Source organism: Pieris rapae, chromosome 9, assembly GCF_905147795.1.
Source record: "Pieris rapae chromosome 9, ilPieRapa1.1, whole genome shotgun sequence".
Lineage (NCBI taxonomy): Eukaryota > Metazoa > Arthropoda > Insecta > Lepidoptera > Pieridae > Pieris > Pieris rapae.
The window spans coordinates 9,015,731-9,043,574 of NC_059517.1; the positions used below are offsets into that span (position 1 = coordinate 9,015,731).

At 30.8% G+C, this 27,844-nt stretch overlaps 3 protein-coding genes and 2 long non-coding RNA genes across 6 annotated transcripts; 3 read left to right on the forward strand and 2 right to left on the reverse strand.

Moving 5' to 3' along the window:
* Positions 1-228: 228 nt before the first annotated feature.
* Positions 229-1,930, forward strand: LOC123689437. Its single transcript, XR_006750415.1, has 3 exons — positions 229-293; positions 816-860; positions 1,892-1,930. It is a non-coding gene; the product is annotated as an uncharacterized LOC123689437 (long non-coding RNA).
* A 486-nt stretch (positions 1,931-2,416) lies between these two features.
* LOC110993851 lies at positions 2,417-9,984 on the forward strand. Its single transcript, XM_045629513.1, has 14 exons — positions 2,417-2,452; positions 3,015-3,050; positions 3,255-3,281; positions 3,902-3,937; positions 4,809-4,844; positions 5,370-5,411; positions 5,680-5,703; positions 6,391-6,414; positions 7,038-7,085; positions 8,095-8,106; positions 8,759-8,806; positions 8,874-8,891; positions 8,971-8,988; positions 9,885-9,984. Exons 6-14 carry the CDS (start codon positions 5,379-5,381, stop codon positions 9,948-9,950), a joined length of 291 nt encoding a protein of 96 aa, XP_045485469.1. The 5' UTR covers positions 2,417-2,452; positions 3,015-3,050; positions 3,255-3,281; positions 3,902-3,937; positions 4,809-4,844; positions 5,370-5,378; the 3' UTR covers positions 9,951-9,984.
* A 2,251-nt stretch (positions 9,985-12,235) lies between these two features.
* On the forward strand, positions 12,236-16,553 carry LOC110993844 (BUD13 homolog). Of its 2 annotated transcripts, XM_022260209.2 has the most exons (7): positions 12,236-12,252; positions 12,386-12,528; positions 12,745-12,928; positions 13,393-14,545; positions 14,782-14,875; positions 15,589-15,773; positions 16,023-16,553. In XM_022260209.2, the coding sequence occupies exons 2-7, from the start codon at positions 12,431-12,433 to the stop codon at positions 16,193-16,195; spliced, it is 1,887 nt and encodes a 628-aa protein (XP_022115901.2). In that variant the 5' UTR covers positions 12,236-12,252; positions 12,386-12,430; the 3' UTR covers positions 16,196-16,553. The 2 variants fall into 2 exon arrangements, with proteins under 2 accessions (XP_022115901.2, XP_045485394.1); XM_045629438.1 differs by lacking the exon at positions 12,236-12,252 and having other exon boundaries at positions 12,262-12,528.
* Positions 16,554-18,527: 1,974 nt separating this feature from the next.
* LOC110993843 (protein FAM98A) lies at positions 18,528-24,742 on the reverse strand. The gene is made up of 10 exons (XM_045629439.1): positions 24,591-24,742; positions 23,990-24,222; positions 23,591-23,730; positions 23,229-23,364; positions 22,856-23,010; positions 22,083-22,283; positions 21,471-21,554; positions 20,388-20,584; positions 19,330-19,454; positions 18,528-18,769 (listed from the first exon to the last, which is right to left on the reverse strand). Exons 1-10 carry the CDS (start codon positions 24,626-24,628, stop codon positions 18,681-18,683), a joined length of 1,398 nt encoding a protein of 465 aa, XP_045485395.1. The 5' UTR covers positions 24,629-24,742; the 3' UTR covers positions 18,528-18,680.
* A 1,398-nt stretch (positions 24,743-26,140) lies between these two features.
* Positions 26,141-27,844, reverse strand: LOC123689463. The gene is made up of 3 exons (XR_006750437.1): positions 27,644-27,844; positions 27,046-27,072; positions 26,141-26,367 (listed from the first exon to the last, which is right to left on the reverse strand). It is a non-coding gene; the product is annotated as an uncharacterized LOC123689463 (long non-coding RNA).

Consider the following 27,844-nt stretch of genomic DNA (forward strand, 5'->3'; position numbering starts at 1 on the left):
TAAAAGTATTTTATTATTTATTTTATATTTTTATAGTTTTCCATTTGTTCCAGCGTTATCTAATAAGAATAATTAAAGAGTAATACTTTATCAAAGTATAAATTCTAAAGTCATATTAATTGAAACATGTACAATTTCACAGCGCAAATCGCATTTCCTTTAGTAATTAACGATTATACACGCCAGCTGTATTTATATGGAAATGCATGGAATTCTTCACATTTCTAGTTAAGATAATGAAGAGGCTGTTTGTCATTGGTCTGTGTCTTGCTGTGGTCTTGGCAGCGCCCAGGGTAAGTTAATTTTAACGTTAATAATCGCCTTGTTTAAGTCATACTTTTTAAGCGAAACCACGTAGCAACTATGACTGCTATAAAAATAGAAAGTGTGAAATAAACGTAATTCTGTGTATGTACCATCATGTAGGTAGGACAGAAGACTGGAAGCGAAAGGAGGAGAGCTTCTTATTTGACCAGTACCATGGGACTGTCAATCATGACGCCCTAACAAAACCTAAGAATTATTGAAATCTATATAATATCTCAGGCTTGTATAACTGACAACAACTAATAGTATTTCAACGGAAGGTGCCACTGATTATACGAACACGATTATCACAAAGCTTTGGAGGGGTTCATTATATATCTTACTGTTAATAAACTTTGCGTTTATGAGCATTCACGAAACGTCATGTAAACGAATAAGATCGGAATTCAAGTTTACTACAAGTTTCCAGTGTAGGACATTCAATTGTTGATACCACTGGAATTAATATTTATTATTAATTTAAATATAGAACGCGGATTTTTTTACAGCCAGACGATGATGACGATCACGACTTAGATGATAATAAACCACAGGTTAGCCTTTTACTTTCTATTTAAAAGAGCCTACTAAACCATCTTTAAACATATGCTAAATAACGTCATATATATGATGAATTCATATAGTAGGTTAATTTGATGAAGTAATTGAGGTCAAGTTTAAATGAGAAGTAAGAATAAATAACTTTAATACGTCAGTACAAATTTAGCTCCAAAAAAAATTGTCTTTTGTTTGAGAAATAATTTTAAATTGGATGATAATTACTGCTAGGTTCGGTTAGAAATGTGTGTTTCATATGTATAATATTTACAGACCATTATTAGTAGTCATGCAAAATGCGTCATCTATGATTAGCGTTAGAAAACTAGACGGACGGTGGTTGGCGATGTTTATTTCTACAGATTAAAAAATATTCAAAATTACATCTAATCTCATTTTTAAATATCGTATCGACACCTCAGCTAAACATGATTTTATTTTTAATAACTACCCTGAAGGTTCACTATTCGACGTGTTTTTAAAAACACGTACAAAATCGTGTTCCGCGTTTTTCCACCAAATTTAACAAACTAAATTCGGTCTTTATGAGTGCCAGAAGTGGTTTTAAGCGCTCGGCATACGAAATATACGTATGTTTTAATTGCATGAAAGGACACATTATTTTTATGATTGAAATAAGTGACGGATTATACAGTACAAAATGTATATTATAATCCTTATTTGTCTCCTGTGAAATGTGTCCTAATCACTTTTGATAAAACTAACAAATTCATATTTAAAATCTTTTAACAGGCTTCTTTACACAAAAATAATCTAAACAATAATTTAGCAAGCCTAATTGATATAGTTTTTCGTCAATCTATATTGACCAATCAACCTCTTTTACTTCCAATATCAATGTTCAAAGGCCTATAATTATGGCTGTAAATGAAGTCTATACGCGGTTTCATTACATGAAACCGAGGCGAACGATTATAGAAGTATTTATATTAAAGACTCAGTTCGTTTTTCCCTTTGATTCACACATTATAATATGACAAATAACTAATTTTATTCCTTGTGTCAGCAACCACGCGCTCAAAGAAGGTTCCAGCAACAATATCAGGTACGTTTGTTCAGTTGATATTTTAATAAAAATTACCTACTAGTAGTATAGCTAGTTGTCTTTAGTTTCTACCTTTAAGTGCACGACACAACCACAACTTGGTTAGTCCAAAGATCTTTGATTAAGTCCTAATACTATTGTTATTTATATAATATTCATTAATTCTTTTGGACACTAAGAAACTGGAAATATTTATATGTTCGCAGAGTGAATTCACAGTAGCAATATTGTGTATCTTATGCATTTTTTTTATATTTAATTTTCGTTGGATTGGTTTGTTCATTTAGTTGAGTAAGTATTTTTGTAAATAAATAAATAATGTCGTTATATCAGATTGTCTAAGAAAACAGACGAGTATGTTGATACAGCTTTACACTTAAAATGTGTATTTTGTCTTTCGAATGGAACGTTCATTTAACGGTTACAAAATCCGTGTCCTCTAAAATAAATGCCTGTTTTATAATATTTACCTATATATGTTTACAGATTGATGACGATGATGATGATGATGACGATCTGCAGGTATTCGCCATAGTCTAACTTTTTAATAAAATATAGTAAAGTACTGTATGTGAGAGCGTATTTTGGCTTTTTTGACTATTTACGCGAATAATCTAAACCATATGTCAGGCACAACCTAGCCCTAATCTTTATAAAGAACTGCAGTCTGTAGAACATAAGTCGCTAAAGCCTTCTTTGAAAAGAAATAAAACAGATACTGAAACGTCGTCCTAATTGATAATTACGAGTGTTTCTAAATTTTTTTTAAAGACAGCGGGTTTTTATAAATATAGATCTTATTAGCAAAACTATTTTTTTTCCTTTTTTAATAATACAGTGCAAGTTATTAAGTATATAGAGTAAAGAAACCAGATATCAATTTTAGTGATACATATTATAATTTTTTACATAAATTGAGGACATGAAACGGCAATCTATGAAAAAGATACTTAAACATCTGAATGTTATGTGAAAGTGACGATGTTTTACAAAAAATCTAAGATAATAGCAGTTTTTTTAATGTTTAACATTAAATTTTATGCTATATTTTAATAAGGCTTTTTTATTTCCAATTTCTCTATAGCATCACAGAAGATGGCTGCAAATTCAGCAACATCAGGTAATCCAATTATCAAGATAAAAACTATATGGTATAATCTTTGCTATCAGAATTCAATACAGTGATATGAAAATAATTACTTGTTTGAAATTAGACAATTTCCTTTCCAATTGTCCATTTTTCTTGGCTCAAGTGACCTGATTTTGAACAATGTATTATTATAATAGTTCTATTTATTGAATATAAATTGTTATGGTTTTATAGCATGATGACCAAGACGATATACTGCCGGTAAGAAAATTTAAAATATTTAATCGTACTAAGAATCAAACTTTTTAAATTTTGAGACAGTACGCTAAGAGTGATTTAATTCAAAACTGTATCAACTACTAATGCCTGATATGTATGCTTATAAAAACGTCGCCTTACTTAACAAAGTTTAAACAACCGGGGCAAAGGTTAAAAAAAGGCTTATCTGATGTTAAGTTATACCGCCGCCCATGGACTCTATATATGCCAGAGGGCCCGCGAGTGCGTTGCCCGTTTTAAAAATTAAATGCTACGCTCTTTTTGACCTAAGTCGAATTGGCTCGGAAATACTTTATTGATCAGCTGGTTGCACATAGTGGTGGTGCGCGGTTTAAAAACCCTCAGTAGTGGAACGACAGACGTCGAGATGATAGGGGTCAAATATAGTATTTTGCCTCGACGTCCGATGATGAAACTCAGCTGTATGTATTAATCCGAACAACTACTCTACTGCAGATATGTAATAGAAAATAAAACTCGATTTCCGTATGCAAAAAATTACATATGAGAATTTCGGTATATCTGTTATCTGTAGTACAAAGTATTCGGACAAGAAATTATTATTATTATTAAATTATATTAACCATAAATATTTGATACAGAAACTACTATCCCATAGAAGATCCCCGCAACACAAGGTAGGTTGAGTTTATTAACATGAGATAGAGAAGGTAATATTATATTTGTAATCATTGCTAGCTAGCCTTTAATATATTCTTTAATATCTGACTGTACAATCATCCCATACTCCGATTATATACCGAACTTTATTCATGTCACCTTTTGATTGACTACGTCTCTTTACGATTTACATTTATTTATAAGAGATACGTTAAAAAAACTGTACAAAAATTTATTATAATATAATATATGTATTAATGGTGTTTGTATAAGTTGTTAAAATTTAAATTACTTTTTATTTAGCGGTCTAGTATTATATGGCTGCTTTTTCCATAAATCTAAATGTATTGTTTTATTGATAATTGCATAACGTTGAATGTATATTATGAGATATAGAATGATATTCTCTGATTAATGATGAAATGAAATGAAAATGAAATAATGACAATTTTTTAGGCTTATAATAAATATTTTACTCATGAAGTGTCATTCTAATGGTAAAACAAAATATATATTACAATCCAATAGTTGGCGTTACACGCATAAATGAATTCATTTTATATTTTTATAGATATAGACTAAATTCTGGTTTTACGTTTGTGAAACAAAACTAAAATATATAGATAGATAGGTAGATAGAGCTGACCAGATCTAGTGCTTTCCTGGCTTAACGAAAAAGTATCACAATACAGCGAGGAAATTCTGCCAGGGTTAAATGTACTTACAGGGACCAAACTTTTTACATTTGTTTTTTTTTTGTTTTTTTTAATACTTTTTAATTTAAGATAATTAAATACTTGATTTTAATTATATTAATTAATGCAGATTTTAATGTTTATTAAAAAAAATCCTTTATCTTATATATAATACTTGTATATATTTTTACAGATAGATAACGATGATGATGATGAAACGTGGCAACAGGTATCTAATCTCCACAGTAAAAGATTTATTTACAGAATACACGTCAATCAATAGTTTGACTTACGTACTACCTATGTGACCGGCCCATTTAAACTGTAACTCTTTTTTATGTGTTACGTCTGTGGAGGTGTAATTATGTCTATATACGACATATCTATAAGTCGTTTTTTCGAATTCTGTTTGTAATAATGTTTATGTATGAATATTTCGTAATTCTACTTAGCACGTGGATCAGGTCAGTCGCACTAAAACCGCCATGTAATACAGTGCCTACAAATAAGATAGTGAATGCCTATTTCGGATTTCATTGGTGTACCTCAAACACTTAACGTCTTTTATTTTTTTGTAAGTGTTAGACTTTTGTAAGTGCTAACACTAAAATAAATTGTAAGAAGTGTAAACTTTAAATGCTGGAAATAAAAGGCTTTTTATTTATTTATTTATTTATTTTTTAAAAATAATAATACCAACATTATATTCCTTATTTGCACTTATATTGGGTTATAATAAACAAATCATTTCCAGGATCAACAAATGAGGAGAAGACTGCAAGAACTTACGCTAAAGGTAATAATTTTATATTCATATTAAAACGTCATACATAGCCTTATAAAAACAGGTTGCTTAAGGCCATGTTCAAGTAGAAAAATTTAGCATAAGTCTATCAACGCGTATAAAGCCTATTTATACGCGTTGGAACTCTATCTTATCGTTGGAATCTTGTCAAATGACCATTGTCAACAATTAGAATGTAGACACTAATTTAGTGTTTAGAAGAAAACAGAATTATAAATGAAATTTGATTGTAAATCGCTTTTTAACTTTTGATTTTCAGTTGGCCGACGACCGCGATGATGATGTAAGTGTTAACCTTTATGTAGAAAACTACTGTACGTGTGTATGTCACTCCTCTTATACGACTAGACCGATTTCAGTGAATTTTATTGTATACGTTTGGGTGGCGCCCTGGATGCTTTAGATTCACAAATCAGCCCGACAGATGGCGATCGGTATCTAGATTATTTATCTATACCACAAATAAAAGCTGAAAATCTTCTCTGGATTTGTTCATAATTCAACTCATGTGTTGTAGAGTCTAGAACTGGAACTCAAATAAATCTTTGGCTTACTTGAGCACTACATTTAAATTGTAGAAAAAGGATATTATGCGCTTCCTGCAACCATCGCAGTGATTTTTAAGCACATAATATATAGATGGCACTTAACATCTACAAAACTGTACAAATTATATATAGAAATCGAATTTTATTTCGGTTTATATACAGTTTTTGGAAGCACTTTGCCTATGCCAAAAAAATCTTTTTTTTTATTTATTCCGTAATCCTACATGTAACATAAATTACATATAACAAAAAAACAATCATACTAAAGATATAGCCATAGATGGAATAGATAATACATATATACAAAAACATTTACGAAAGGAAAAAATCATTAAAAATTATTCCACACATTTCAATAAGTAATACCTAATTATTTTGTTACATGCCTTACATCATGGTATCCAAATATATGTTTTTTTTAGAATCGACTGAGAGCTGACGTACACGTATGTATCTAAAAATTTGTGTTTATGTGAAAGGGCTGAACTTGTTATGATTAAGTGTAGTATTCTGCATTCTAAATTTTACCAACATCACCTTGATGGCTGAAAATCTTCCACAGTTTTACAAGGCATTTTCTTTTGCGAACTAGCGAACTGTGGAATAGACTACCGGCGGGGGTCTTCCCTGAGAGATACAACCTCCAACTATTCAAAATTCGAGCGTACTCCTCCCTCAAGGACCGGCAACGCACCCACTAAAAATGTGTGTGTATGGGCTGTGATGACTGCCCTTTTTGGGCGTCTCGCAGGCTCGTTTGCCACTCTATTATATAAAACAAAAACAAAAAAAAAGTATAAATTTTAAAAGCAAGGTGTTTTTATAGCGTTTGCGAGTATTTGGTCCTTAAGTTCGACTACAATTAATTATTAATAGCTTAACTTATTATAATAACATTGTATTCATATTCTTATTATATGAATTAATGAAAATTCATATGACATTCGCATACCTGTTTTGATATGGCTGATTGTGCGGATTTTATAATTGATCGTAAATGTACCACTTTCTTGCAAATATTTTTACTATTATTATCACATACTAAATATACCGTATTTTGACATTTTAGAGATATGACCTCCGTCTAGACGATGATCGTAATGATGAACAACTACGGGTATGTTTGCTATTTTAATTCTAAGATTCTCAAGTATTAATAATAATATAATTTAATGTCTGCACCTCAGAATTCTGCACCTATTTCGTGATCATTTGTTTGCTTCACATAGGCAAATAGGTGATCAGCCTTCTGTGCCTAACACACGCCCTTGAATTTTTGGAATTAAGGCATGTCGAATTTCGTACGGTAGAATGTTAATTGCGCACATAGATTGAAACTCACGGACCTATTAAGGGTCTAATTGCGGAAACGGAGTCCCCACACACACACACACACATAGATTGAAACTCCGGTGAAGACCTAAGGAATGAGAGTTGCACGCCAAGCTTCTGCAGCAAGCCACTGCCATCACTGCTCAAAACTAATATTTAGTAAATTTCTCATACTAAACACCAAAAACAAAGCCGTTGCAACAAAACTTTGTTGTAACTTATTCCTACAAACATGGGTAAACTTTCTAATTAAAGAAGACTTTATTTTATTTAAAAAGTAGGTATTACTGCATTCAATGATTTTCTATAAATTATTTGTCTCGTCTGGGAATTGAAGCAACACAAATGTGAATAAACACCCCCTTTGTATGTCAATCGAAACAATAGACAAAAAATAAATTCTTCTTAAGTAACATAGTAGTTTAATGAAAGGAATCACGTAAAATTGTTGAGTTGTGATTCAAGATCAAATGATCTATTAGTGTGAATTGTCTCAAACTATTAATATTAGTGCTTATATCTAATAACGACTCTTTAAAATAGCGATATTATGTATCCCTATATAGCATTGGCTATTCGCAAATATGTTCCCACTTAATCGAAGACTTCCTAAGACATTGAGTATTTTTTAGAAAATCATTAAATGCATTACTTTTCAAAATAACATGAAGTCTGTGCAATATCCTATCTACGATATTTAAGGTGATTTCCCTTGTTGTCTTCGTCTTCGGCCTCTATATAATCTTTTATGATTTAAATCAAGTTACTTTAAATATATTATAAAACTTCAACAGAAATCTGATGACGTAAGTATTACTCTTTCGTTTTCTTTCTCCATTTAATTGTATGTGAATTTCCAATGAAAAAATATAGTCTTAAGAGTACATATTTTAAAACGTTACTATTACAAAGCGTAAGTAAGATTTTAATTTAAGTTCATAGCGAGCCGATAAATGGTTTCTTACTGCTTTGTAAATAGTCGTCAATAAGGAATTAGTTTCCCAACTGTGTTGTTCCATTCTGAAGAAATATATTAATCTTGCGTGACATTTATGTAGCGTATGTATATGGGAAAACATCGTAAGGAAACCTTAGACACAAAAGGCTAACGACGTTTGCATGTCAGACGCAGGAGGCTGAATACTTTCCTATTAGATTGACAAATAATCATCAAACATGAGGCGCAGGCCTAAAAATGTTGTAGTGCCACTGATTTATTTATATTATATAATATGTACGTTCGTACTTTATTATATATACGTTCGCTCTAGCCTTCGAACGGGCAATCCTGTCCCGTGAACCATTAAAATTATTTGTTGGTCTAATGTAGCCTATGATAGTCAAATAATCTATCTATCTATGTATAATTTATTGGTATAAGATATTTTAGTTCGATTCAGTAGATCCGGATATTACCTCCTCACTAATGTTACACCATAATAATAATGTTTTTTTTAGAATTCAAACCTCGATGTTCTAGCAAAGGAATTAGACAACTTAGCAGCGGTAAGTTTTAAATGAAATATAATTTTAGTTTGACGCAATCACAAAACTTAATTTCATTTCATTTCAGAAATATAAAGGGCGCGGCGTAAGTTAATTTGGTTTTTTTACATTAATAAATTGCTTATAATTTATTATTTATATAATTTATGTCTTCTATTTTACAGGTATTGAAAGTCGGATACGTAAGTTATAAAAGATTTTTATTAAAAGCTGAAGGTATTGAGTATGTAAAATGCTCATTTCGTTCAATTGTGAATAGAACGAAAAGTGTTTGTTTATGATCACCAATTACAATCAAACAAAGTGCCAAAGTTTAGGCTTGTAGAGGTGTAATTATTTCTATATAGAAACACATTTTGACATATGCGCCGGGAAAAGTACTTTAGAATACATTAACGACATTGTGTCTATCACACACACTATTGTAATTCATAGATATGATTTCCAATCAAAATGAAGCCGTTTTTGTAAGTATTTAAAAATATGACAAATAAACGTTGACGCGAAATAAACGTCGAACGATAACATTTACTAAATCAAGCAACGATGGCATTCAATAAATGCAAAAAGATGTTAAGGCTATGGGTATATCGCCAACTGCACACACAGCTATTCTATACAGGGCGATACCGCTCATAAGCGCGCTATGTGCTAGGATCTTTAATCGACACATTTTTGACGGGAAATAAAAAAAAATAAAAAAATATTATCTACATGTAGAAAAGAAACAATTGTTCAATTGACCCTGAATGCTCTATATTCTCTCTTGAAATCAAGATCTCCAGAACACGCAGCTCGATTTTTCAATGTGAATGCGATGCTACATCCATAGCAGCCCTAGACGACAGACGTACGGTAGTAAGAATTCATAATGTCAGTATTAAATTCTGACAGTGCGTGCTGATGGCGTCAGAAAACAAAATAACGACTAATCACAGTCGAACAAAATACATTTATTATCTTTGATTTTACATACTTACGTCGCTCTGCTGTTTCGTTAGTTCGTGCTTCAATTTTATGACCTATTTTTAGACATTTTTTTTGTTTTTACCAATACTAATAACTTTTTGTTTTACAGAACCCGCCATTAGTTAGAAATGTAATTAAAATTTCATTATCTTTAATGAGTCTACTGTATGTATGATAGACAATCAATTAAAAACATGTGCTTTACAGGTCCCCGGTGCACGAGCACACAATTTAGGAGTAAGTAAATTAATAATGATAATGATTAAATTAGTTTCTTTGTATTTTTCTTAAATAAATAATTTTATTAATACGATAGGTAAAGCAAAAAAAACTAGCTTCTCAAATGTAATTATTTAATTAATAAACACTGGTTTACATATTATCAAGGTATTATGATTCAAATTTCCTCCAATTTAAGATTTCAATCTCAGCTATATAAAATTTTGAGACTCCGTTGCTAGGTTAAGTTCTTCATAAAATAATTTTTGTTCCTACTTACCTGAACTTAATAACTATACTTTATTCACCAGAGCATTGACTTCAAATACGTAAGTTATTAAAATATTTTGTATTTTTTTTTTGTTTAAATAATTTTTTTAAACGTGTAATTCGTTACAGTTTACTCCAAGTGAAGCCGCCAGTAGAGCTGTAAGTTTTTAAGTTTTACTAGACTTCCTTTTTCAGCCCGAACCTGCATTATGTTGGATGCAAGCAAACTGGAAAAGTTTAATAAAAATATACACTTTACCATTTAATACTAAAAATATATTTTTTAAAGAGACTCTGGCCCTTTGCGTTACGCGCCACCAAACCAGAGTAAAAACTCTTTATTATTATTATAGCGTGAATTAAATCAGTTAATTAATAATAAGGTTTTCTTTCACCAGCACCATCATAGAGACCTGGTGCCAGTGCCTTCAATAAAAGCAGTAAGTGTTTTAAAAAACATGCAAAGAACATGACAAGTAGTATTGGAACATTGTGTAATGGTTGCAGGGCCTTACCAACGTTGTCTAAAAGAAAAACTTAGCGATTGAAAAGAGTGGCGGAGAGTTTATGGCCCGTTCTTCTTTTCCGTTCTACGCCATTGATTTGAGAGATGGCAGTAAATGTAAAATTAGAAGCATTAAATGTATATTTCTTTTTTTTACGTTCACAAGTGTACATTAGGTTACCTACATGACTAAATGATTTTAAATTGAATTATATATTTATAATATGTGTAAAACGCATATGTTTTATAGTAAACATACAACACAAAAACTGTTTGACTTTATGTCTATTTAAAATTTGTAATAACACCATACAAAGAGATTATTTTTGTTTTAGAATAATGGCTATGTACTATTGGTGAGTATTAAATACATACATTTATTTATTAAAGTTCACCACATCATATTTAATGCATATCTACAGTATATATATACTCAGTAACTGTATATATAAGCAGAATAAACATATTTTAAAAACATCGTACTAATCTAATAAATACAATTTATAATCTCTAGTTTTTGGCACCTTTCACATTTTCAGAGTCCTAATAATGAGAACATCAATCATTGCGATGATTTTTTTTCAGAGGGCACTAGATCGACAGGATCTCCGTGATCGAGACGATGATGACGATGATGATGACCGGTAGTGATGTAAACCTTTTCTACTCAAAACAATGGACATGGGACACGCCGTTTAACTTAAGATAGCATTTTATTTGAGCATAACATGCAAATAAATTAACTGCAGTTGAAACTATTTTTATTGCTAAACCCATTTTAAAACTTTTTTAACAATATTTACTGGGTCTGATGAGCCTGCATTTTCATTTGGACGACATAAATGTGTTAAGATTATTTTTAGCGTTTAATCAGCTAAGTAGATAAATTATAGGAAGACGAACTTCATCTAGATTCACCTCTAGGTGGGGTTTCAACACAAAATTTAAAGTAAAGTAATCTGTTTTCAGAAAGTCTGTTTTTCTACTTGTGATTATTTTTACCAATTAAGTTACGTTTTTTTTAATAGTAATTGTAAGTTTATTAATAAGTTCGCAGTGGAAAAATAACTCAAAAAATAATTCTTAAATCATATGAATTCCCGCGCTGGTCAACTCGATCTCTATTGTTTAGTACGCCCACAGATAACTTTACATAGAGTACAAAGTAATAATTGTTTCTTTAAAAATAACAAAAGTGCTTTAGATAATAAAAAAAGCAATAAGGCTGCACGTATGTATACCTGTGTTTTTTTTGTTTGGTGTAGCAATTACATATGGAACACTGATTGTTATATATTAACACCGTGTGACAATAATTAAGATTATAATTTATAAAAGATGTATAAAACTCTTTTCAACATATTTTTATATCATATAGATTAGATAACTTTGTTTGTCAAGTTCATACTTGAAATATGGGTTTGTTGTTACTTAATGGTAATGACATTGATAGTTGACATATAACCTTCCAGATTGAAAACTGGTAAAATATTTTGTGATAAATACTATCAACTTAGCAAGTACTTTGTGTTAATGTGAATTGTTGTTGGGTTGTTTTCAACTTTGAAACTAATAAGGTTATTGTTCGAATTGTAAAACATAATAATAATTTTCAGCAAAACGGATTTTTTAGACTTACCCAACTAGGTGTATATTGCAATATGACTGCGAAAATTGATCAGAAAGCCTATCTCCAAAAGTATCTGAGTGGCTCATCTGATAAAAAGAAGAAGAAAAAGAAAGTTGTTAAAGGGAAAGGGTATGTTATTAAGTTTAAATATAATAAAGCTATTGAAACAATTTTAGCTCTTGTTTAACTACTAATCATAATAACCATCTGAAGTAAATATACATCAAGTCATTTGTTCTATATTAACAACAAGAATATTGTTAATCTGTTATTAAGTGCATACATTTTTAGGTTTTAATCATCAACAAAATAATAAAAAAGTTGTAAATTTATTCTGCATTACAGTTTCAAGATCATAGATGATGACCTGGATCTGTCCAAACTACAAGAGTTACAGGGAGATGAGTTAGATATATTAGATCAAGGAGAGGATGCTCCACAGATAGCAGGTATCATTGATGAACGACCTGAGGAGGTTAAAAAGGCAGAATTATTCAAGAGTAGCTCAAAATGGAGAGTTGTTACACAGGTCAATATTAGTACTATTATTCACTACTTGTTTTATAGATAGATAACATAGAAATTATAGAATTAGTTAGAAACATATTAAAGTAATAGAGCTAAATCTTTGCTGTCTTGTGTTGTGGCTTGATTATAGATTTAACTTGTGACATCTGTATTCTGTAACCAATTGGGATATTTGGAAAATTATTGTACTGTTATAGTATTGCTTATGTACTTAAACTAAAAAAAAATTTAAGAACTTTAGGGAATGTTCAAGTATTTAAGTAGTTATGTAAAAATAACATCATTCAATCTGTCTAGTATAGTAAGATTTTACGTACTATCAAATAAAAATAATAGTGTTTAGACTTATTTAATTTAATAATTTAAAATTTAATTAATAAAATAAATGTATCCTAGTTTGCCCCTTCGCATCAAAGAAATTGTTTGATTGTTCTTGATGAATGAATGATGAATTTTATATTTCAGGATGATGGCTTCAACACAAAATTGAAGGTGGAAGAAATAAAAAGAGATATCAAGGAGGTAGAAAAAGAAAATGAGGTTATTTTTGGTAAAATGTTTAGTGATTCAGAAGATGAAACAAAAAATGATTCAGACCCATCACCACCTAGAAAACACACTGATGAAAGAAGTTTTACCCCAAACAAGCCAAGGAATGCAAGTGATAGTGATTTTAGCCCACCAAGACGAACAAATAAAAGTAGAGAACTAACACCAGAAAAAATGTCTAGAAGGAATAAAATCTCAAGTCCAAAAAGGAATAGAAATGGTGATGATTCTGACGTATCCCCACCAAGAAAGCAATCAAAAGGTAAATTGAAGAATAGAAGAGATAGTGATTTAAGTCCCCCACGCAGAATAGAAGGACACTCTTCACAATATAGTAGTAATTTGGAAAGGAGAAAAGAGAGAAAAAGTAGATGGGATAATGCTAATGATAAATACTACAGTCAAAAAAGATCAACTTCAATTTCTCCTAAAAGATTTAAAAAATCAACTAAAAGTAAAAACAATAAATCATCTGACTCAGATAATTCTCCACAGAGGAAGTCACATAAAAACAAAAGGAATGTTTCTGATTCTGATTCATCACCCCCAAGAAAACAAAAAAAAGAAAAAAGAAATGGTTCTACATCAAGAAAAGAGAAACAGCCACAGGTTTACAAACATTATGCTGAATCATCAACTTCTCGTAAAGAAAGAAATGTGCAAAAGACTAAAGATCATCATAAGAATGGAAGTCTCTCCAGAAAGGAGGATTCATCTACAAGAAAAGCAAGTAGAAATAATGGAAGTGATAACTCAGACCTATCTCCACCGAGAAAAGTACAAAGGCATGGGGAACACAGTGACTCAGACTTATCTCCACCAAGAAAAAATAAGAAAAATAATGACTCCGATATATCACCACATAGAGATAAAAGAAAAGATTTTCAAAACAGCCCTCCGCCAAGTAATAAGAAAATGGCAAAAACATTAGAAGGGAAAATGGCAGGACTACAAGACGCTAAACAGTTAAGGCAAGAAAATGAATCATTTAGACGAAGAGAAAACGAGGCTTACAGCAAACTGACTGATGATGTATCAGGAAGGAATGCAAAAGCTGTGTCCAGAAAAAGTGAGTCTAGTTAAGAAATATGTCTAATTAATAATTTTTTTTATTGTTATGCTTAACTTTTAATGTACATAAATCATTATTTGTCCTTGGTCGTAATGCATGATTCTCAAAACAGTGATTTAATCACTACTTTAAAATGTTATTGTGATATAAAATTTAAAAATTACTCTGAACACGAATTAATTTTTGGAAATAAATTGTTTTTTGTAATGAAATTCATTTTTAATATGTTACAGGCAAAAGAGAGAACTCTGAAGAACGTCAAAAACAAAAGGAGAAAGCGGAAAAACAAAAAGAGTTAGATGAAAAATACAAGAAATGGAGCAGAGGGTATGTTAGCACTTTGTTATTCAGCCATAAATAGTATATACAATTTTCATAAGTACTAAACAAATAACATTTGGGCAACTATTGCTGGCTGGGCAGATGATTGTGCTACAACTTGCTAAGAGATTCAGATTTACTCACAAAAAATTATGTTGCAGTAAACAATTTTAAATAACTATACAATTATAAAAATGTTAAGCTGTAATTTTCCAAAATAAGTTAATAAATTATTGTATTGTGACAAAATTTCTCGCAAAAACGCTACATTGATAAGCACAGTACCTTTAAATTAATGCACATGGTATCCGTTCTACAGAAGTAAAAAAAAAATCAGTCTGAAATGTTAAGAAGGCCGATTGCCCCATTTGCCTATAAAATGATTATAAATTAAGCATTTAGCAGGCACTAGAATGTGTCTGTTTCAATAAGCTGCTAATATTAATCCAGTGGCTCTACAACCCTGTATGGGTCTAACCTCAGATTGCATCTGTTATCTGATTTTATTTTTACAGTCCAGTAATCAGCCAAATAAGACTCCTGTGCCTGTCATATAGCATTACCATTTCCTTACTATATTTTCATTGAGAGGTTGTTTTAATCGAAAGAAAAATCCATTGACTGACAGCTGTGACTTAAATGTTGAGGCAGTTGCAAGCTTAAACCAAATACTTCTCTTATAGAGCTAATACAAGATTCTAATGGTGTCTTATTTGCAGATTAAAACAAATAGAGGCTCAAGAAGAAAGAGTACAAGACTTCATAACAGAAGCAGCCAAACCACTTGCCCGGTACAAAGATGACCGAGATCTGGAGGGAAGGCTGAAAGATGTTGAACGTGCTGGAGATCCTATGTTGAATTACATTAGGGACAGAAAAAGAGAAAGGGGAGAGTTGGCACCAGGTAAGAGTAGACAAATATTTCCTAAAAATTATAAGGTCTTTTTGATTATTCCAGTTAGTGTTTCATGTATATAAAAATACAAATCCAATTTAAAAGCCAAGGTAGACCTCATTAGTTTAACAAAGTATTACACCAAATATTTGTATGAATAATCTTGACATATTTATCCAACTTCTAATTATCATACACCATAAATCAATGTGGCAAAGATAAAATGATTTGCATGTATTCAATTGTACTTAATTTCAGCAAAACCGGCATACAAAGGCAATTTCCCACCGAACAGGTTTAATATTCCACCTGGTTATCGGTGGGATGGTGTTGACCGGTCAAATGGATATGAGAAGAAATTCTTTGATCAACAAAGCAAGAAAAAGGCATTAGAAGAAGACGCTTATAAGTGGAGTACAGAAGACTTGTAAATGAGACATAAGGCTACCTCTAATAACATCTAACTGGCTACCCGAAGTGCCAGAATGGGGTTGTAACATACGCACTACAATCCCAGACTTAAACTTAATCCACTAATCCAATTTTAAATGCTAAGTCACTTTGCCAGATAAGATCCTTTTTATGTGTTTTATTATATTTTAAAATATTGTACCTTGAATTAAATATTAGAAAATAAATATTGAATAATATTACAAGGCAGACAGACAGTAAGACAATGTTACCTCCTTACTTAGAAACTTGTCTACAAAGGCACAAAGTGTAATTGCAAAATAATGTGAAAAATATTTTTAATATTACATTTATGTAAATAAAACACTTATGAATGTATAAACTGTTTTATTAACTGTTAAAATGGAATAAACATGGCTATTAATAGTGTACATATATCCAAATCTATTGAACATTCAATGTAAATACAATTTGTAATGAGATATTATGAACCCGATATAACATACCTATATAAATCCCCTGTGGACTTTTAGAATAATGAAACTAGTCCTCCTAAGATTCCTATTCCATACTAAGACAGAAAATTACAAATATCGCATATCAGCTGTTTAAGGAGACTTATTATATTAAGGTGTCTAACTGTTTTCTATGGTGTTTTTTTTTTTATGGAATAAGCTTTAATATTCTACTTGTAAAAGCAGCATTCAATTGTTAATACATCAATACTACTGTATTGTTCTTAATAATATAGCAACAATTATTTAATTAGATGTATATTGAAAAATTTTTAAACATTGAAGACACGAATATTAAATACTTGTCAAACTTATGGTAATAGTACATTTGTTCTAAATATACCAAAGGGGGTTAATTAATGATATTAATAATTAAAAATTGTTCACCAGGGGATTGGTACATAGAAAACCTTTTACAACAAACATGCAATAAGGCGAATTACCAATATACATTATTACTTCGAAATTGCTGAAAAAATAATATATATGTATATAGATATATAGCTGTCAAGGCACGGGATGCGGTTATTGCTATTTGCAAGGCATTTCTGTAAAAACATTGGCAATTAAATCTACATATTAGATTCTTATTTTTACTAAATCCACACGATCTTTTGAATTTATTGACAATTGCTACAACGAATAAGACATTTATTTATAAGAACTTACATCACGTTTTAGTAAATATTTTATTGATGTGCTCAAATATTTAATAATTAAAATATTTGGCACTAGTGATGGGCAAAAGCTATAACGCTACTAAAACTATCAAAATTTCTTTAAAACATGATTCTTATTTTCTACGAAGACAATTTCAAAAGGTTAATAATACATACCTGAAAATTACTAGTGATTTAAATTTATAGATTACTTCTAATGTAAAATAATAAAGTTGAAGATTGAGACTAAGTTGCCGGTAGTATTAAATAAGTACGCAATATAGTAAGTTTTTTCTGCGAAAAATGTAGTAATTTTTTTTTTTTTTTTTTTTTTTTTTTTTTCTAGAGCGCATCGTGCAATCAGTCTTCTGACTATGAGCAGATGAGTTGTAGGAAGACTGACGGGTGGAGACATTCCTCAATAGGAATATCTACCATAATAATATTAGCTCAGACAATGTTGCCGAGCTCAAGAGTTCTTCGTCTTTTGAGACGGCTTATACACTCGGGTAGGGTGAGTTGAACAGCTAGGTGGTTAGGATGGTTTTCCAGCCTAGTCTTGTACTTCTGGGCGTACAATTTTATTTCTGCTTTAACTGTAGGTATGCCCAGGTGTTCATGTACTTCAGCGTTTTTAATAAACCACGGCGAGTTGCTTATTTGTTTAAGGATGTAATTTTGTGTTCTTTGAATTTTAGTTTTATTAGAGTCGCATGTTGCTCCCCACAATTGTATTCCGTAGGTCCACACGGGTTTTATAACAGAATTGTAAATAAGGAGTTTGTTGTCGATGGACAATTTCGAGTTTCTACCCAATAACCAGTGCAGCCTCTTGTATTTCAAGTTTATTTCAAGCCGTTTTGCCTCGATATGCCTTTGCCATGTCAACCTACGGTCCAGGTGCAGTCCAAGATATTTGACTGTATCACTTTGAGGCAGCTCCCTTCCTCCTAGGTTGACAGGCGGGCATGTCCTTCTTCCCAGAGCGAATGTCACCTGCACTGACTTGCCCGTGTTTACCCCGATTCTCCATTTATCGAACCAGTTGCTTATTTCATTTAGGCTTCGCTGGAGCTTTAACGTGGCTTCTTCCGGTTGTTTACTCGAAGCCAGGATTGCGGTATCGTCTGCATAGGTTGCAATATTGACGTAGTAATATTGCAACGTAGTAATTTAAAAACAAAAGTTCTATTGCTTAGTGGCAAACTTAAAATAAATTGTACAATAAATAAATGAGGGTAGATTAAAACTATCGTCAACAAAGTCTAACTAAGTGAATAGATTAAGGTTGTCAAACGTCAGCTGAGAGCGGAAATGTCAAATGCGGGGTGTCAACGGCGACCTCTGTACCCACCGCGACCTCTTCTGTCATCATGCTCGTAGCGTTGGTAGCCTTGGTTTTGTTGCGGTTGGTAGCCACCTGATGAATTAAAACATTCAAATATAAAAATAAATAAAGTAGAAATACTCAACTCCTGGCCCTTTTAAAATTTCGGTACCGGCCGGTTAGGGGTCGTTCATGATTTACATAAGCATTTGATTTTTTTTATTGGTCATTAATGATTGTGTCAACAGTAAGTATTTACTTACTGTTACACATCTTACGCAGACTATTGTCTATGCTTGAAAACGAAATGCATTATCGAAGATTCCTTTAAAACATTATGAACTATTTATTATATTTGAGAGTTTTTCGCATTTTTGCTGACAAGACGAAGGGGGATTTTTTTTTTAATTCTGGAAAATTAATACTAATAATTACTCAGATATATTTACAATAAACTAAGTAATTTAAATCATTCCAGGTGTTTATTTGTTAACAAAGAAACTTAATCCCAGTTTTTAGTAGATATAGATTAAATAAGAACTCATGATCAATGTGTCAACTATATAAAAAAATTCAATATATTTTCATATAGAAAAACATTTTTTAACATTTATAGGTATATATATGAATACGATGAATTGATTATTATTTACCTCTTTGGTTATAGCTGCCCATACTATCGTAGCCTTGGTTGTAAATATTCTGGTTGTAACCGCCAGGTGGCACTTCGTAGGTTTGGTAATTGCGGTTTTGGTTAAAACCGGGGCTAGTTTGATGCCTGAAACAAAGGTCCATAAATTTGAGTCATTTTTACATTTTCTTGTGATTTTGAATAACTGTGTACAATTTGATGGTGCTTGACTGTACTAAAATTATATGGAACAGATAAGTGAAGGAAAGAAAATTTATAAATGTCATTGAAAAGTAAAAAAAACATGTGTTCAATTCACAAGTGGTAGAAGTTAAAATTCAAAAAATTTGATTTTAAGATAACGTGACAAAAGTTATTTTAATTTTTAGGTTTATTATCAATTAATAATTTTAATAAAATCTACAACTTTCACAAGTTTTTATAATTTATATGTAAATCAGACTTTTTGACTATTTTAATGTAGTACTTTTTTAAGTTTAATAGAAATTTTTAATTTTGATAAAAACCAAATTAGTGTAGTAGTTGTCACTTCTAAAAGTTTTTATAACTAATGATATCTAAATAAAATTAATTAATTTCATCTAAATTCTCATATTAAATTAATTGTACATCTATGTTTTTCTTTTTTTAATTCATAAAATGATCAAATAAAAAAAAAGTGTTTATACATTTTGCATTCCTAGGTGTAAGATTTGGAAACCCTTTTAAGTAAAAAAATACCTGTCAGGGTTCACAGCTGTTCCATAAACAAAACTTAATTCTAAATTCCTTAAAATAATTACATTATTTAACCTTATTTTATTTATTTTTTAGTAGACATTGAGCGGGTAGATAGACAGCCTATTTAATGTATTATACATAGAGTCTGCTTGCATATTGCGTCTGGCGAAGTCGGTTCTTATGGTCTGACCGAAGACAACATCACACTAATTTAAAGTTTATACGACTTTTAAATCACTATGATGCTAAATAACTTTTCACTTGAAAAAATTGTAATAAATACTGTTAACAAGAAATTTTTAAATGATTCAATAGATTCTTGGACTATATTAATCTCACCGGTGGTCTCCATTCCCTTGGTTGTATCCGCCCTGGACTCTTCCCCCACCCCTTCCTCCACTCTCTCCACCCCATCCTCCTCGCTCTCCGCCCCTTCCTCCTCTCTCTCCGCCCCTTCCACCTCTTTCTCCTCCCCTACCTCCTCTCTCCCCACCCCTTCCCCTTCCATCTCCTCCACGACCGCCACCACGACCACCCTGAAATATTTTTTATGTAAGCCTTTATTGCTAAAAACAATTAGTTTAACACAAAGATAAAATATAACTTATAAATATATCTATGTGTATTTTATTATAAGGAATTATTATAACAAATATAATAACACAATACAAAACTAAGCATTTTTTAAGCTAGGATAAATTAATAAATAATATTGTATTTACTGCATTTAATCAAAAAAATTTATTGTTTCCAACTAAGTTTATTACATTTATTATATAACCATGTATAATGAAAGGGATATTTAGGGCATTATAAATGGTGATTTTTTTAAATCAGGGTAATTGGTTTTCAGTTTATTAACAGCTCTATAAAAATACTAAAAAATCGAAATACTTATTGACTACTCTAAAAGTGTGTACTTGGATATATATATATATATCCTTAACAAATATAAGTTATTAATGGATTCTAATAAATGTCAAGCAAATCATTTCCAACTAAAACTAATAATTCAAATAAGCAATTTACAATAGCACAGAAAAATTGCAATAAATTGCTTTGTTTACCTGATAATGATTATCCGAAGATGTCTATTGAAACAAAAAAATATGTAGGAATTTATTTATAGACATTTGCTATTTACCAAGCAATATATATGTATTGTTTTAAGAATGAGGAATGTGAATTCATGTATATCCAATTATAAACAAATTTATCTTCGATGCTTGTCATACTGGTTTCTTTGTATTAATTGTGGTAAGTCTATTGTTCCAGGGTTGAACACACAACCCCAGCTTGGGACTGAGGACAGGACTGTTTGTGGGAAATATTTGTCATATATATTATGCTACTGTTAATTTTTATACTGGGATATATAATATTTATACTTATTCTTTATCAAATATATTATTTAAACTATACCTGTGGCGCAGATCTCTGTTGCCAAGATGGCATCTCTGGCGGTGGGGGCTGCTGTTCATTAGGACGACCTCCTCTATCTGGAACCTGCAAATAATAAAAAAATAAAGAAATGTAGTCATTGCAATTTGGTTACAAGAAGCTTAGATGACAATCAATTGAAATTGATAGAAAAAGAAAAAATTTAAAAGATTGAAAGAAATAATTTTAAAATTAAAATTATACTTATTATAATTTACATAATTAACTTAACTCTTGTAATAATACCATTCTGTATGTATGTATATATATTTTTTTTTTAATCATAGAAGAGATCTTAAAAGCAAAAAGATATCTCTTTAGCTTATTTTGTAAATAAAAAACTTAACATAACTAAACATAAAAAATTGGTTTTTCTTAAGGCAAGTAGGTGATCAGCCTTCTGTGAAATTTTTGGATTAAAGACATCCTCACGATATTTTCCTTTACAGTACTTGCTAGTGTTTTGGGCTTATCGACAGGAAGTGCATTACTACACAGCCGGGAACGAACCTACGATCTCAGGGATGAGAGTCGTTAAGCCACTAGGACAGCACTGCTTTTATGAGTTTGTAAAGGGCTAATTATAATTCTTACCCTCCCAATGAGCACTTTGTTAACATCACTCTGCGTGTTCTTTCTAACAGAGGCACTTGAAGTTTTTTCAATTTGCAGCAAAGATGTCCGCGAAGCGAGGAAATCCGATAGCTGAACATTTGGTTTCAGTTTCAACTGTTCCCTTTTTGGTCGATATGTTGACTGGATTAGGTCTTTTTTGGATTTCAAACGGTCTGACCACTAAGAAATAAACATTTATATTTCTTCAATTAGCAAATCATTTTTGAACATAGAGTTATTGAACATATATATTAGATTATTCTTTAAAAATGTAACTCTAAAAACATGTTCGATATATTTTTTTAAATTTAATGCAGAGAATGTTAAATAGTAAATTTGTTTTAACCTGTTAGCAATAATTTTTTGTGTGGTGTGACTCACTTGCTGTTTTGTATATTGCAACTTAAAAAAAAATAGTCACCACTGAACAAATTGTTGAGCCTTAGGTTGAATCAGCAATTAATTGTTCAAGGATAAATTCAAATTAGAATTTAAATTATCTTTATACAGGATTTACAATGGTATATGTTTAAAAACAGACTTTTCGGGTCTGTGGCAGTTGGGCATTTAGCAGTCTATACAACTTGTTGAGTAAAAACATTTGTCCGCATTTAGTATTTTTAAGAATTATATAATATATAGAAACAAATGAATACAATCTTAAAAAAGAAAAAACTTGAATTTTCAAACACATTTATAATCAAGCCTTTTTAATTTTGAGACAGTTGGCACATAAAAAAAATGTCACTCACCTCAAAACTCTGTATAGTGCATTCTAATCGGGTAATTAAAGTCTCCCTCCTAAGTCTATATTCTTCAAATAGTTCTGTAAATTTATTTTCTAGGGATTTCCAGTCTTTTTCATTTAGTGCTTTATTGTATAGTGACTTGCCAACTAATGCCTGACCTGTAAATTACATGATCGATCATTACATGAATAAATTAATGATACAGTTTATTTGAAACAGGATTTTATCCAATAAAAACTATTCTTTCACTAGAACCAAAACTCAGGACATATACCAAGTGCATAATCAACTACATGAGTATACAGTGTCTATATTTATTATAACACTTAACATTACTATAGTAATACTTTAATAATTTGAAGCGTTAATCATTTACCTTCTTTCTGTAATGTTTCCTTCAATTTTGCTTCTAGCTTTGAGAACAATACTTCTGGGGTGATATTTGGTGGAGGTTTGTTAAACTTCAAACTAATTAATATGTCCTTCAAGTCCTTTGCTGTTGGTGACTCTTGCTGAAACATAACCAAAAAATTAACTATACCAAAAACAATTAAAGAAAATTTTAAAACTACTGAATTATAAGAACTGCTATATCAAATAATGCTATGTGCAGTTTTGGCCTAGTGGCTAACAGGTCACCACTCAAAACTGAGATCTTCAGGTTAAGACATGTGCAAACATATTTAAGTCACAGCTGTGTGTAAAAAGGACATACATGATAAGACAATGCCAACTTACTACAACAATATTCATCCCAGTCCCCTGTTTTTCTTTTGGGCAATCAACACTGACCATTCTTGCAGACATCAACTCTGACACTAAATAATCCAGCAGTAGTATTTTGTCTTCTCTTGATTGCAGTCTAGATGACATGTGTCCTAAAAATTTAAGATATTCTTACATTATAAGTGTAAGTTTATATTTAAGTTATTTATACATTTAAATAGTATTATACAGTTGTTACAATTGTACAGTATGCCTTGCACCCTGCATGGGATAGACAGATTTCTAAATCTATTTAACTAAGCTCTTCTAGCTTCCAACTTGCAACCAATTTCTATTTTTTTTAACCTCCTGTTAAAATACTATACAAGCTTTTCCGAGATTAAATCTTCTACTAAAGATGACTAGACTCACCTGTCACTAATTTCTTATATGGGCACCCCATTTCTTTTAAGAAAGAGCTCAATTCTAGTAGAAATGAGCTAGATTCATCGGGGTCATTCATTATATTGACAGTTTCTTCTAAATTACATAGCTTTTTTATTTCTTCAGCCAAAATGTGTACTAACTTTGTATATTCTAGAGATTTTGGGCCTCCATCAATGGCTTTTGCAAATGCAACTTCATCTGCTAAAGGGCCTTCATAACTAGAATATAATAACACAGATCTAGTGATAGCACTGAAAATCTAGTACATAATTACTAACGAACTTATGGATTTTACTATTATGAATATCTAATATGATTATGCATTTATAATTGTGACGTAAACTAACAATGATGAAAAGAATTTATTAATATTAAACTACAACTAATATTAATTTGTATAGAAAATTTTAAAAGATTTATAATTTTATAACATTCATGAGGCATGATAGGTATGAATATATAACTTATGCAAATGAAATTAACTTTAAAACACACTTATAATAATTTTAACAAATAATACAACTATATGTCTGTATAGGTAATTATATTTTTACCCTATCGACTTTTTAATATCAGTAATTCTTACCCGAGATCATTCAGTGAATCTATAATATCATTTTCCATGGTAAAAGCTAATGCTACTGTTCAAAGTTCCTTACTTATTGTAAAAATATATTAATTATTAAGCCAGAAATATTCTAGATCTGGACCGGCTGTGAGATCTGCAGTCTGCACTTTTGACATAGGTGACGGAATATAAGTCACTATTGAATTTTGACAATGTAGTATTGGTAAATGGCAATGTCAGAGCCTATCAAATGTCAAAAGTACGAATGAATAAGTACAAAGTGCTACGTAATATTTATTGAAGCCATACATACCGTAAATAAACGAATATCAAATAATCTGGGCTTTTAATATATGGCGTAGCCGCATTAGAATATTATTTAAAGTTTCAATTGGTATTAAAATGTAGACCAACACTGAGACTTATTTTATTTAGGTTAGATTATGGAAGATTTTTAAAATGGTCTGTATGTCGCCCGTTACCTCATTTGTCGTATCCCTGGGGCTCGAGACCCACTTTCGTAATTATTGTTATGTATTTTAACACTCTTCTAGATAGTTATGAATGAGCGCCAACGAAAATTAATTTGACTTTTCGTAGACGCATTCATTATATTATAATATTATATTCCCTTAAACAAAAACATTTATGTGGGTAAACGCGTTACCCATTTTTCCCATAACTCCTTTGCACTGAATGCTAATGTGGGGTTCACCTACATAATCCCCCACGCCGCGCCACTAGAAGCAATAAATTTAGGCGTGACAGGTATTTACTTAGTCAACGCTAAGTAAATACCTAACTAGTTATTTTATGTATTTATTTACTAGGAGTAAATGCTTGGACCCATTTATTTGCATATGTTAAAAACATGTCATTCATTTTTCATAGCTTAGAAGTATATTTAGTAAGTACATTTACATGAAAAAACATTCCGGGAGTTGTTGGAATTTTATTCGAATTTTACCAACAGGGGTGGAATCTGTTCTACTGATAAATAATAAATAGTGAGATACAAAATATTTGAAAAAAAAAAACTGGACATTATTTTATCCTGAAATAATTATGTTTATTGTAAAATTTGTTAACAGACGTCATAATTAGAAATGCTTTTTTCAATGTGAAAGAAATTGTTTGTATTATAAGTCTTAACACGCTTGTATTACTATGATTTTTAGTGATCGCTAATTACGCTCGAATATATTGAATTAATTCAATAATATAACACTGTTGAATGCGCCTCTGGGATTTTTATGATTTATGATAATGCCATCTTTACGAAAGAATGAAGTTGAATGACAGTGACGTTGACTGTCATTTTTCATACAAAATAAAAACGGCTGAACTTTCTCGCTTTATTCATACTTCAGGCCGAGCTAAGCTCGCCGAAACAGCACGTGCTGAGCTGTAAAGGCCCTTAAGGCCAACAGTGAGATTCCTTACAAAAACAAAAAAGCGCTTTATTTATAATCTGCCTGCATGAAATAAGTAACTATCGTTAAATAATCATTGACGACTATTAAATTATATATTATCAATTTCGGCCAATATTTTAAATTGATGCATTGTCTCATCTGTGGTTTTTCAATTTAAATCCAACACGCACAGACAAGTCATTATGACGATTATTTTTTACATTTATTAAATAAAAGTCACTGGATTTTGCGATGTTTTAGTAATAATGGTTTTCTTGTTTCATTGGCACGTTATCGTATTGAGGATAATGTTCTGACCAGGTTTCGCCACCTTCTTTGAAATCTCCATTCACGAGATATTTGCAAGAGAAACTGCGACACTGAAAATATAATTATTTAGACAAAGTATTAGTAAGTCAGGGATGCTTTAATTTTTATTAGTTATTATTAGTAAGCAATAGTTATGATCAAGTTATTTGATTATTATTGTTGCTTTGGTTTTGTTTCTTTTATTACTCTTACGGATCATAAAGTAATTTGATTCGATTCGATTTGTCACTATTTAAATGTTGCATAATTTGGAATAATTTCTCAACTAACAAAAGAACGAACAATCAAAATTCAAATCAGTGAACTGTAGAATTATTTATCGATGATTTGTTATATATTTTTGTAGGGCTTGGAAATGAAAAACTATTTATGTAAACTATGTAATTAAAACGCGTTTACAGCCATTTAAGAAGGGTTGCTTTCTCCGAATAAAATATAATAAAAATATATTTATATTGATTTTGTTTACTTCGGAGTAGAGACTGTTCAAGTGCACAGGCGCTAACAAAATATGGCGCCTGGTAGAGAGAGAGAGAGAGTACCAGTGATGTCAGAGCTGGTGCTTTCCTCGTTCAACGAATTAGTATCGGAATAGATACGGAACGAAAATGCAGCCATAATTAAAGGTAAGTACTATGCCACTCGGACCAAGCTTTTCAAATTGGCTTTTATTTTTTAATTGAACAATTATTATTACTATGTAGGTTAAGAATCATAAAAAAATTTACCCCAGCTTGACAATCGTTTCCTATGCACTGAAAAAAAAACGTATATACATGCATAAAAACATATGTATATGCCATAATATGATCTCATGGAAATACCATACCATACTTAAGACGCAACACTACACTGTGTATCCTGAACAACTAAATTAGTTTAAATGCAATCTTCGCTAAAGTATTATTTCGTCTCTTTCTGTCATATTTCGATTACGCTGTGACCAAAAGAGAGAGCTGATGATTGCAATACAAATTTAGATTTTATAAATATAACAAGATAAAAATATTTTCAATAAATTATTTTTCGCTCTAACAACATTAACAGCCTTTGTAGTTCTAACACCACGTGGCCGCCCCGATCTTTCTGGACTTCCACACAGGAAGTGTATATTGTAATTTGATAATGACCATAAATATATGAAATGGCCCAAAATCGAAAGAAACATAAAAAAACGTTTTCCAAATTCAAAATAATTAAAAGGTTGAAAAAAATAAAAGTTTTTATATAACAATATTTATGGCCAGACAAGTTATATATTTTCCTTAGCACGAGTGTTTAAAGTTCAAAGATATTATGAATACTAATAATGTGTAAACTACTCACTCTAGCTTCACACGCCATGCCTTCACACTGAAAATATATCAGTAATATAGTTGCTCACGTGCAGGCCAGGGTTGTACAATATAAATTTAATTCACAGTTTATTATTTACCATAATTATTTATCGGGAATTGGTAACTAAAGACTGATGTCAATTGGCTTTAAAGCAGATAATTTTTAAATTTTTTATCAAACTACTTAATA